We start from the raw sequence: 12,719 nt of genomic DNA on the forward strand, positions 1-12,719 counted from the left end.
AATGAGGGTCTCTATGTGGCTGCGGGTGCGTGAGCGGGAGTGGATGCGCGCGGGGTGCGTGAGCCCCCTTGCCCTCCCTTCTTCCGCCTCTTTCTCTTCGTCTTTCTCGTCTCCTTCCTCCTGCCTTCCTTTCTTTTCGCCTTGATCTAGCTCCCCTCTCTCTCTCTCTCCCTCTCTCTCCTGTTTTCCGACCCCCCTCCCCCGTCCGCCAGGCTGGGTCCCATGGTGTTCAGATCCCCTTTAGAGCTTTATCCCACCCATTTCTTTCTGCCAAACTTCCCCAGCGACCCGCACCACCACCACCGCTCGCTCCTTCTGGCCAGCGGTGGCAGCGGCTCCGGAGCTGGAGGCGGCGGCGGCGGCGGCGGCAGCAGCAGTGCCGCCACCGGTTGTAGCGCCGGATCAGCCGGTGGCGGCGGCGGCGGCGGCGGCGCCTCACGAGGAGCCCCGGAAGAACTGTCCATGTTCCAGCTGCCCACGCTCAACTTCTCCCCGGAGCAAGTGGCCAGCGTCTGCGAGACGCTGGAGGAGACGGGAGACATCGAGAGGCTGGGCCGGTTCCTCTGGTCCTTGCCGGTAGCGCCCGGGGCATGCGAGGCCATCAACAAACACGAGTCGATCCTCCGCGCCCGGGCAGTGGTGGCCTTCCACACGGGCAACTTCCGAGACCTTTACCACATCCTGGAGAACCACAAGTTCACCAAGGAGTCGCACGGCAAGCTGCAGGCCATGTGGCTCGAAGCGCACTACCAGGAAGCCGAGAAGCTGCGCGGGCGCCCCTTGGGGCCTGTCGACAAGTACCGCGTCCGCAAGAAGTTCCCGCTGCCCCGGACCATCTGGGACGGCGAGCAGAAGACGCACTGCTTCAAGGAGCGGACTCGCAGCCTCTTGCGGGAGTGGTACCTCCAGGACCCCTATCCCAACCCCAGCAAGAAAAGGGAACTGGCCCAGGCCACCGGCCTCACCCCCACGCAAGTGGGCAACTGGTTCAAGAACCGGCGGCAGAGAGACCGGGCGGCGGCCGCCAAGAACAGGTCAGTGGGAGCAGGATCTGGCGCGGGGGGAGGGGGCGCTCGGGAGAGGGACTCGCGCACCCAACACACACACACACGCACGCACGCACGCACACATGTACGCACATACAGGCACCCCCCCCCCCCCAACACGCGGCCTGGGTAGCCTTGAGCGCTGGACGACTCTCCTTCCCGGCCGCGAGGGAGTCGCCCCAGCCGAGAGACTTCTTTTCCGAAGGCTGCGATTCGAGCCATTCCTTCCGGGCAACCCCCTCTGAGTTCGGTGTGGGGGCCGCGAAACGTTGCCTGGAATTGCTGCAGAATCCCTCCAACAGCACCGATGAGGGTGTGTGTGTGTGTGTGTGTGTGTGTGAACCCGTTGTTTATTGGAAAGCAAAGGTAGACCCTTGTGGAGGATCGAGGCACTGAGCTCACCCCCCCCCCCCAAGTGACGGTTCCTGTTGAAATCAGTGCGGCTTTCTGTTATGTCATTATCCCCCCCCCCCCCCCCGGAACGATTTTATCTCCGATGCCAAAAGCAGGGTTCAATTCAATATCCCGAAGGGAAAGTCACACGAAATCACTCCTCCCCCCTAGTTTCAAAGTTTTATATTCTTTGCAAACTCCATTCATCCCTTGTATTTTAAAAATAAGGCAACCCTTCTCCCAGTATAAGACTTCCTAGTTTTCTAAACAGGTGTGCGGGCGGGCTCCTGTTTATGTAGGGATCTACAATCAGAAAACAGAGAGTCTTGAACTGAAGCCGGTTTCTCCCCAGTCCTATTAATAGGGAGAAATCTGGGTAAATCCTAATTTTCTGGCTCAGAATTGATCAATTATCCCCCCCCACACACACACACACCCTTGCAATTGTCTTTTATACACTTCTCCCTCTTTTGTCATGGATTGGCAAATTATCAATAGCAATAAAAACTACTCAGAGCAAGTAGTTAAATGCTGGAGGGGGGATTAGATGCATTTATTTGTGGAATAAAAACAGTATTTGGCAACTCTTAACTTTTTCTCCCTTTGCCCCAGCTTTCAACTAAACAATTGAAACCAACATCATAATGTTAAGCCTCCTTCTGGAGAAAAAAGAGGCAACTGTTCCTCTGTTTATATAATTAATAAGAACAATAAACAAATACATTTGCCGAAAGAGAGTGAGCGAGAAAGAGAAGACAGGCAAACAAAAACAAAAGGAAAGGAAAGCATTTAAAACAATTTTAAAAGTTGTTTTCTTCCCCAAGTCTGTTTTTCGATCTAGGTAGATTTGTTTGGTTTATGAGTGTGCGAATAAATAAACAGGGTCATAGGTGAGTATCCCGGGCACCCATATCGGTGGCTCTTATTGTGGTCCTGTGGTAAGCAGACCCTTCTTGTAATTCTTTATTGCTTAGTGTGGCTTTAAATAGTTCTAAACACTCTACATTTAAAAAGAAGTCATGATCCCATGAAATAAAACATAAAAGATGATCAAAACCTGCCTCTCCCCGCCTCCACACCCCAGACTTCCCAACTCCCGTTTAATGTTTATATTGGTAAAGTTTACTCTGAATTCTGGAAGAGGCAGGAGTGGAAGGAGGGGAGAAGTAAAGCAGCCAAACAAAAAGACCACTAAAAAGCCCCAAACCTTTTCAGTTATAATGATGGGTGAGGGCAGATCAACGCACACCAGTAAAGCATAAAAGTTGTTAATGGTTTGGGTTGGCTAAGCGAGGTGACCGTGAATAGAATGTACTGGGAACCGTATCAGTGGAGGAGAGAAATAAGTAAATACTGTGAAAATAAAAAGCGGCGATCCGCTGGAAATGACATTCAATTTTTAAAATCAGTTGAGTTCACTGTGGGGTGGGGGTCGGGGGATTAAAAATATCTTAGGAACCAGCTACCCGAAGATTGTTTTCAAAACATTTTAGAAAGGATTGGTGGGTTCAGGATGAATAATTTTTTTTTTATTATTTTCTTTTTTTGGCTGCGAAACTTCACCTTTCTAAACCGGACTCCCTCTTTTCTTTCTTTTTCTTTCTTTTAGGGGTGCATCTGAATGCCTCAAGAGTTAACATCCCTCTAACGCGGTGTGTGTGTGTATGTGTGTGTAACGTTCAAAACATTCTGCTGCGGTTGCACATCATTTTAGCTGAGGTTGGGTCCTGTCCTCCCCCCCCCCCCGCCCCCGCTTTAAAGCAGTCTGCTTAGTTGTTGACTATTCCAAAGAGCGGCAGTCTGGCTTCCTTTGTCTGCCGGTATATGTATGTTGGTATGTGTATGTTTCCAAACGCCATCTGAGAATTCAGCTGTCACCTCAACAAACCAGAAAATACATTGCGGGGTATTTGATGGGGTGTGTGTGTGTGTGTGTGTGTTGTGCGTGTATCTACTGAGCGTGCCCAAGGACTTGGGGGGGGGGGGTGTTGCTCTTTTATTATGATCAAGCAGCCCCATTACTTTGTTTTGGTGTTTGTTTACATTTAAAACGTCGTGTCCTTCTGTATGGCTTACAAGGGAAGTATTTCGGGCAGTGCTCTGGTCTCCTCTCTTTCTAGAATGGATCAGCCTTTGTGACTCTCCACGATGGTTGTTTGAACTGGACTGTCACTGGTTGGGGGGGGGGGCGGCGGAGGGGGCGGCGGAGAATGGAGTAGAGGTTACAGTGAGGCCCACAATCTCCCGCTCTACCCGAATGAAATGGTCTGGAGGAGGGAGAGAGAAAGAAAGAGAGAGAGACGTTGCCCGAAAATTAACTAATATTTTGAAACCTAACAGGGTAGCAGCCAGAGGGGTGCGTGTCAAATATTTTTCTATCCTAATTCCCTGCCCTCCTGTGTGCCTCCCCACTTTGGAAAGAAAGAAAAAGCGAAAGAAAGAAAGAAAGAAAGAAAAGAAAGAAAGAAAGAGTCGTTTCTTTACGTGTCCTTTTCGAGCGATCTTTTCTGTCTGAAGTGGTCTTGCTTACCTTTCCCTCTTCCGCGATTTGAAACACTTGCGAAGAGAGGCTGGCTGGCTGCCTGGGGGGGGGGGGGGGGAGGAAAGCTGGCTTGAAGACGCCGTGGCGAGTAGGAGAGGCAGCGGCCCATGTCTTTCGTGAAATAAGGCCGAACGGAGAGGAGTGGGGGAGTGAGTCCGAAGGAAGGAAAGAAGGAGGGGTGGAGGGGAAAAGAAAGGGAGGGAAGGAAGGAAGGAAGGAAGGAAGGAAGGATGAAAGACAGACACCAGAGGGGCAGGCTAACCGATGGTTTTCAGAAAGGGCATGTTGGAGAAAGAAGGGGATTGTCTCTGGCTAGATCAGGATCACTGTTCCCTATTGCAAACGCCTTGGGATTTTGGTCCCGATCAATGTATTTGTGTGTTCGTGTCGATGATGCGAGAGTCAGTTCGGAGGGCTGTCTCTTTCTCAGTGGCTCGGCTTCTGAGAAAGGATCTGTGCTGTTGGTTTGTCTCTCGCGTCCTTTAGGCTCCAGCACCAGGCGATCGGACAGAGCGGCATGCGGTCGTTGTCAGAACCGGGATGCCCGACCCACAGCTCGGCGGAGTCTCCGTCCACGGCGGCCAGCCCCACCACCAGTGTCTCCAGTTTGACAGAAAGGGCCGAGACCGGCACTTCTATCCTCTCGGTAACCTCCAGCGACTCAGAATGTGATGTATGATAACGGAAAGGAACGAAACCTAAGGAGAGAGAGAGAGAGAGAAAGAAAGAAAGAAAAAAGAAAGAAAGAGAGAAAGAAAGAAAGAACAATCAGAAAAGGCAAAAATAAGCCCCCCACCCACCCACCCACCCACCCACCCCAAGCAAGCAAGAGAGCGAGCGCCTACCCGCTCTCGGAACTGCCCCGTCCCTCCAAGATAAAAACAACAATCCACTTTCAGAACACACTTACACACAGAAGAGGAAAAAATGCAAAAGAATGAACAAACAGACATTTAAAAGATTTTTTTTAAAAAAATACATTAAAAACCCAAACCTTACCTAGCAAACAAAAGAAATAAGAAACAAACAATCCACTCCGAAAAAAGAAACAAACAAACAGAAAACCCAACTTCGACAGTTGCTGATTTGGGGGGGGAATAATAATAATGATAATACTTTGCTATTATGAATATTATTATTGCGAAAGAAAGAAAGAAAGAAAGAAAGGTGACATTTGTATTCTTTGTAGGACAAAAGCACGTTCAAGCTCTCTTTTCTTTTTTCGTTTTTATTTCATGGTTTGCGCTTTCCCATGAACTGCATCTCACCCATTATGCATGACGATTATTCAGTTTGTAAGGGGGGGGGGAAATATAATATTCTCTATAATAAATGAACAACAACAAAAAAAAGACTAGGGGGAAAAAAGGAAAAAGCCGATCAAATTTGTACAAAAAGAGAGAGAAAAGCATTTACAAAATTTTAAAAGAACTCTTTGAAGAGGGAAATAACAAATGTTTATCACCTTTTTGCTGGGTTTTTATCAATCTTTGTCTCTATTGATCTGTATTTTTCTCCCCAAGTCCAAGCAATGGTTTAAGCTAGATGCAATTTTTCTCCTCCTCCTCCTCTTCCTCTTCCCTCTGTTGTCGTTTATTTTTTATTTTTTTATTCTTTTGTTCAACAGACAATCATTTTCTTCGTAAGCACCTTTTTTTCTACACTTCTGTCACTGCCTGTGTGGGTACTGGTTATAAATGTGGAAAAAGAATAGTTATGACTGTAACAGATTTTTATTTTTATTTCAAAATTTTATATGAATTATGTATATCTTAATGATGCGGTCATTTTTCCCGTTTGTAATATATGTGTAGAAAATGCTTGTATATGATATTTGCTCTTCTCTTTCTTGTCTCCTCTCTCTGTGCCCTCCCCCTTTTTTCCCTTTCCCCCTTTCTTTTCTTTTATTTCCTTTTCTTCCTCTCCTCCTTCTCCCCCCCCTTTTTCTTTTTAAACATTTTCCCTGACTTGAGTTCCTTACACAAACTTAGCTGTCAAGTGGTGACGGGCTAGGTTTTCAAAAGGGACCTCAGTGATAGACTGAAATGAGGCTTAGGGTGCCACAGTAGTTCTCTTATGCAAAAGCATTTTGAGTATTTAAATAGCAGCTTTTGGGGTCTCTTCTTGAACCTCATGTAGGACGCTTATGCCACTGTTTCCTTTACTGCGTGTTTACCTATATGTACAAACTTTCTTAAAAAAAAAAAATCAAATACAGTATTCCATTTTTCTTATCTATTCAGTGACCTTGGTGTTTTTCCTGTATTTCACGTAACTATTTTCCCTTCCCCTTTGGCCAATATAGAAACTTGTGTCTCCTTTTAAAATTGTGTTTCACTTTGGTTCGCTTCAGTGAATCCATACCTTTAAACAGGTGTAGGGCATCCCGTACCAGAAGCCAGTTAAGCCAGAGTAGTCCCTTAACTTCCCAAAATGCTTCCTCTGAAGCAAGTCCCATTTACTCCGGTGGAACTTACTTGGAACTGCAAAAGGTGATGCGCCAGAACTTATCTCAGTTGACTCCCACAAGTACTTCGGATTTGGTCGGGCCAACAAAGTTATCTGAAGCAACTATCAGAAGTGCATTTATTTATTTGCAAGGAAATCCCATCGAGGTCCACGAGAATTACTTCCAACTGAGTATGTGGTGAAAGATTGGGTTCTCTGGCAGGCCGCAAGACCACGAGTACAATGGCTTACACTGCAGCCGATGAGACTTATTTTAAGCTGGTGTACTTGGTTCCAGAGGGCCTAAATCGGGCAGAAAAGGTCCTCAGACAATCTGTGCGTGTATAGTTGGGTGGGATAGGCAGAGTGAGAGGATGGTGGTTTTGGTTCTAGTGCGTTGTTTGTTTTGCCCATTGATGAAGGACCAGAGATCTACCTGTAACGGTGTATGTGTGAATGTGTATGTGTGTACTTCTGTACCTTCTACGCTCTATCTCCCTTTTCTCCGGCCATTCCAATGGCTCGGGAATACACGTCTTACTTAGCTGTGTGAGTGACACTAAGGCTACACTCCTAGGCACAGTTACCTAGGAGGGAGCCCCCCCACCATTGAACTCAGTGGGGCCTACTTCTGAGTAAAACTTCTATAAGATTGCACTGTGAATCAATGTACTTGCAAGTAAGTGGCGCTGAAGTCACCGAACCTTACTACAAAATAAGCATGGACGGGGTTCTCTGCGCTATTTGGGATGGGATGGGATTTGGGGGCGGGGAAGAGGAGGCCGCAGAGTTGAGATTTACCTCCCATTCAGATCAACGGCAAAACTTCCCGAATTTGGGGAGGGGGCAGTTGCGTTGTGTCTTTAGAGGATGGCTTTCCACTCACACTTTCCCCATTATTTTTATTTCCTAATTTCCTCATCACTTCTCTTTCCACCTCCCCATAATCAGCCTAAATTATGCTTCGTTTTGTTTGTTGTGCTTTGATGAGGCGAACTCCAAAGAGCAGTTTAAGACACTTTAGAGTTTTCGGTTGGAGAGACTGGGGTGAGGGGTGGGGTGTCTGTAGCTTTAAATGCAAACATGACAACCAAACAACCCCTCCGAAGCGACCTAACAAACGCCTTCTTCCCTAATCAGTTTACGGCTCCTCCCCTCTAGTCCTAAGTAGATGGTTAATGTGTTGAAAAGAGTCTTTCTTTGCCCCGACGAACAGGGGTCCCGCGTCACCTTTAGCGCATTCAAAGGGGTGTGTTTTTTTTCTTTTTTTTGCTTGGCCCGGGGCAGGTTAGTCAAGCGTGAATTAAGAAGAGGTGAATTCTAAACTTGTTTTTACTTGAAAATACAATTTTGAAACTTTGATTGGGATTAAAGAACAACGTGCCTGGAATTTTTCTTGACCATTTCCAAACTCGTTTGGGATTTCCGAATTACCTTCCTCCTATCGTTTTTTGTGAACGGAGCAGGGGCGGATTCGCGGAGGAGGGGAGGGGGAGGATGAAACTTTTGATTCTGCAGGATCTTGTCTCGAGAAGCAGAATTCGAGTGCCTGTGTCTGTGCTTTAACGAACTGTTAATGCTTTTCCAGTTGTTTTCCCCACCCCAGAAATCTCGACCCTAACCACCTCACAAGACTGCAGTCCTATGCCTACTTGCTTGGGAATAAGTTCCATTGAACTTACTTCTATAAGAATGGAAGCAATCGTGGGATCAGGCTGTACAACAGCACTGGACACGATCCGCCCAAATGCTCTGAAGTCCCACCGATTTCAGCGCAAGAGGGACGTGCTTCTTTCCCTCTTTGAGAGATCAGTGCGACTTGGAAGCGTTTCACTTGGCCCTGTTTACGTGGGTCTTATGTAAATATGTTGATCCGATTGGAGCATCCGAGAGAGAGAGAGGCTAAGAGAAAAGAGACAAACTGGGGGTGGGGGGGAAGAGAGAGAGATCCACTTACTTTGATTGACTTATCCACTTGTTGGGAATATCATGATTTCGAGCTTATGGAAGGCCAGGAAGGGTTTCTATAAAAGATAGAAAGGCTAGGATGTTATGTGGCAGTAAACAGATTCAGGAGGCCTGATCTGGTGTTCTTGGAATGTGTTGCAAGAACAAAAGGCAACCGGTAAAAGAACGGATTTAGAATCTTGAGCTTTAAAGGTGTTAAAACAACACCCACACTGGTATAACTTTTATTTAGATGTCTCCCCCCCCCCCATAACTATCAAGCTGTGGTTCAGCCAGGATGTTCCATTTTCAGACTGGTTCTGATCTATCCCTGTGTGTATTAGGTTTGTTTGTTTTTAACCACCATAGCCAACTCCCTCTCCCAGGTAAATCGAATTACCTGGATTTCAACCGGTTTAAAAACTCCACAGTAAGTCCTGGAAAACTTCTGATCCTAAACAGAGAGAAATTCTACAGTGTGCTCCGGATATTGAATTGGCTCAGATCCAAGATCTAGGGCTTAACTCTGTGGAGAGAGGCGATAATAAGCAAAACAGAAGAAGTCTCCTCTCTAAATGAGACCCCGCCCCGCCAACCACTGCCTTAAGGGAGGAAGGCTCCCCTAATAGCACGTCCCGATCCTATGCTTGCCTCTGTGCCACTGTGTTTAATGAGCCCTTCTTCCTGATAAATGCACACAGGATTTAAAAAAAAAAACCCTCCAAGATCCAGTGGATGGTAAATACGTCCAATTGAGTTGCACGGGACTTACTTCGTACATCGAAATGCAGCCTTATCCCCGTTCACTTCAATAGGACTAAATCGGTTGAAATGGAATTGCTGGGACTTAACTGGGCTCTGAACTGGGACGAAAAAGGAGAAATAATGTAAGATCAGAATCACCCACCCGCCACCTTTCCCGGGTTCCTCTGCTTTATTTCACTAAAACGAGCGAAATGGGCTGTAGTGTACACCGTTTTGACCCGCGCCAAGAGCAGAGTTTATGTTGAATGTGTTGCCCTAAAATGAATCAGTCAGGAAAGCCAAGAGCTATACAACACTGGATTTCTTTCTCCCCTTTTCCATGTTAGAAGTTAGTTGGGCACCCCTTTGTCGCTCAAGTAGCCCCAAGGACCAAGAGACTTTGGGAGGCGAGTCCAAGTGTCCTGTATTATAGCCTGCAGCCAAGAAAATGTTGCAAGTAATTTGATTTCTCCCTTCGACGACGTTCTAGTAAGCACCCTTTCTTGATTGATGGACACTTTTTGGGAGTCAATCCGGTTTATCTCTAGGTCAGTGTGTCCACCTGATTTCTTGGGTGGAGAAATGTGAGACTTTACTTTGTCTCCTGGAAGCTGCGAATTAAGTAACTTGAAAGCGTTATGAGAGGTGAAAAGAGGTCCTTCTCGGGTCCCAGAGACCGCAGGAAGAGCGTCCCAATCTCACGTTTTCTTCCAGTGCTTCAGATAACAAAACCTGCAGCCCGAGACTAACCACGTTTGCTCATAAGTAGGTCTTGTCGATTCTAATGAGGCTTACTTACGCCTATAAATGCTTAGCGGTTCCAGTCCTAGGCGCCCTAGTGGTGCTTGATTCGAAGTCCGTTTGGAGTCCACTTAAAAGGCCAGGGGGATGAGATCGGCTTATATTCAAGTATTCGGTCTTAATTAGAGTCTCCTGGCCGAGCTGCCAGAAATTCTTTTGCCAGGTGTGTTTTGAGCTAATTTTATTAGACAGTGCTTATGCTTGGCGAACCAAGTGTTGTCCCCTTTCTGTCTGAGTGCTGTGCACTACGAGGCAAGGTCTATTGATACCCAGACCTCGGCTACGGCCTTAGCAACAGGGTGTAAAAATGTTTATCTTTTTTTTCAACCGTAAGTCCCCTGAAGGGTTTTTAAAAAATAAACAGGTGGTACATTTTTAATTATTATTGTTATTGTAATAACAATATTAATAATAATAATCCAGACGGCGACTCTCTCTTGATAGTGTAACCAAGGTTGCAAGGCGTCCTCCTTGGCAGAGCAGCTCTACAAATAAAAGCCTTTGTCGCTCCCTAGGAAATATTTCAATGTTATGTTGAGTTGCCTTTCACACACATTTCTACTTGTTTCTCTGTTGTTTGTATCTTCGACTTCAGAGGTTGTGTGGTGGACCTTCCCACCGTGTTCACAGAGCCCTGGATCTCTTGTGTGTTTACTCGGAAGTAAGGCCCACTTAGTTCAACGTGGTTTATTCCAAAGTAAGGGTGTGCAGGAAGGCGGTGTACGAAGCAACTGTTATTGAAATCGATGGGAGTTACTTCCAAGTAAATGCACCCTCGGGTTGAATTGCTAGGCTGCGTCCTTTCCCCCCTTCTTTTGCTGGCAGGACTCTGCTTCTCTGTAGACACAAGTCATGGAAAGGCTTACTTCCGAGTAGCACCATCCAAGTGCGGCCTGGAACATTTGGCTGCTTTTAAGCCCCAGTCCCAGACCGACAGTAGAACTCATAATAACCAGCAGTCTCTCTTGGCAGTGTTGCCCCCCCCCCCCCAGCCCCAAGCAGATCAGCGAAGTTGCGTTAGGATTTGCATTAGAAACCCAAATGGTTGATTGAGGTGTAAATCTATGAAAATGTGTATTTAAGCCTTCTCTCTCCTCTCGCCCCACCGAAGCCATCTGCCCTGGCAAGATAGGGCCTATCGAAAAACGCCAAACTGGGGGGCTTACCTCCTCGATCCCCCCACCTCCGACTCCTTGCTTGGCCGATCGTTATCGACAACCCCCTTGTCCTACATTAGTTTATTATCCAGGACAAGCTGGACTGTTGATTAAGATGAAATTACTCGGAAGCTGAAGTGCGTTTGATCAATAGGCAAGAGAAAAGCCACAGGACTGAGGGCGCGGCCAGATGGCAGACGAGGCGCAGGCTCGGAGAGAACCGGTGGGGCAGGGCGGCAAAGAGACACCAGGGGGAGCTAGAGGGGGTGGGGTGGGGTGGGGTGGGAGCTAGAAATAAGTTCAGGCTTCCAGGATTGGGGAGACCGGGATTGGGGGAAGGGGGTTGGGATCAATACGTGTGTGTGTGTGTGTGTGTGTCTGGACCAAAATCACCCCCTCAAACGAGTGAAGACAAAACTCAGAGTCCCACTTGTTCCACAAACCAGTCAAATCAGACTTTTCAGGCTAAAGTCCTATGCCACTTACTTGGACGTGTGCCACTGAATCCAGTGGACCGGACTTCTGAGCAAACATGCATAGGATGTAAAAATCCAGATGTTAAGATCGAGTCTTGATTTTATTGTTCCATGGTTTTATTGTTTAAAATGACTGTAGACCGCCTTGATGGCTTTTTAGCAGAGAGATGCTAACAATAAATAGGTAGGATTGTCGGGGATGTCAGATCTCCTCTCCTGCTCTCTCTCACACCCTTTCCAGAAGCAAGTTAAGCCGGAGTAGTTGGGTTTCAATTGATGTATGACCCTTGACCTTTAAATCCCGCTGCTTCAGCTAATCCGAGTTGGGCGCTTCCGCTCTCCACCTGGATGGCTTTGGCTTGGAGACAAACACGCCCCCCCCCCCCAACTCGACTCATAGATGGGACGATGGGGCAGAGACTTTCGACCAGCTTGCTTTCTGGGTCGTCCCATGGCTTTGCATTTCTCTTGAGTAAATGAGAGCGAGTTACTTGGGAACTTTGGCCGAGTTTTGTGTTTTTTTAAATCCAGGTATTTCTCTCTTTCCCACGAGGTGCACAATTTTATGCTGAATTAGAAGTAATGGCTAAAGGGAAAATACCCCCACCCCCACACCAGGCCAGGCCTAATGACCGAGATAACGGGATCGCAGAGGGCTGGTGTCCAGGGCCTGGGATAAACCTATCCACCGTTTATTTTTATTTTAAAAATAGTGTTTGGTCTTTGTCTCCAAGTTCGGAGAGCGGCTCCAGTTGCGGCGGGAGAGGAATTCGTCCCAGGGCCCGTTCTCCGGCTTCTTTCCCTCCTGTGTGTGAGTGCGTGTCCCTGTAAGCCACGATCATTGAAAGCAATGGGATCTTTTCCTCCGACTTCCATGGGAGATGTGTTTTTGTCCCTGGGAAAGACTTTATTTTTGTCGGCAGATTAATACAGGTGTGTGTGTGTATGTGTATATAACATGGTATGTGTGTAAGGCCCTTTGTCTGGCAAGCAAATAAGTCACTTGGAAGCCCCCCCCCCCTTTAATTCCCAATGTCGGGCGTCCTTTGTGTGCCTCTTTCCGCCCTCCCCCCTCCATTCCGCATTGACCGGGGAGTGGGTGGGTGGGTGGGGGCTCTTCCTGGCCAGGATCGGTTTTCGATCCTCCCTCGCCGCCTCGACGTGA

General features: G+C 47.4%; 1 protein-coding gene across 1 annotated transcript; it reads left to right on the forward strand.

The window, feature by feature from the left end:
* The first annotated feature begins 222 nt into the window (after nt 1-222).
* Nucleotides 223-4,895, forward strand: SIX3 (SIX homeobox 3). Its single transcript, XM_084832802.1, has 2 exons — nt 223-1,034; nt 4,468-4,895. Exons 1-2 carry the CDS (start codon nt 223-225, stop codon nt 4,658-4,660), a joined length of 1,005 nt encoding a protein of 334 aa, XP_084688928.1. The 3' UTR covers nt 4,661-4,895.
* The last annotated feature ends 7,824 nt before the right edge of the window (nt 4,896-12,719 follow it).

Source organism: Heloderma suspectum, chromosome 1 (assembly GCF_057233095.1).
Source record: "Heloderma suspectum isolate Gila_16-S chromosome 1, 16-S_ref, whole genome shotgun sequence".
NCBI classification, from domain to species: domain Eukaryota; kingdom Metazoa; phylum Chordata; class Lepidosauria; order Squamata; family Helodermatidae; genus Heloderma; species Heloderma suspectum.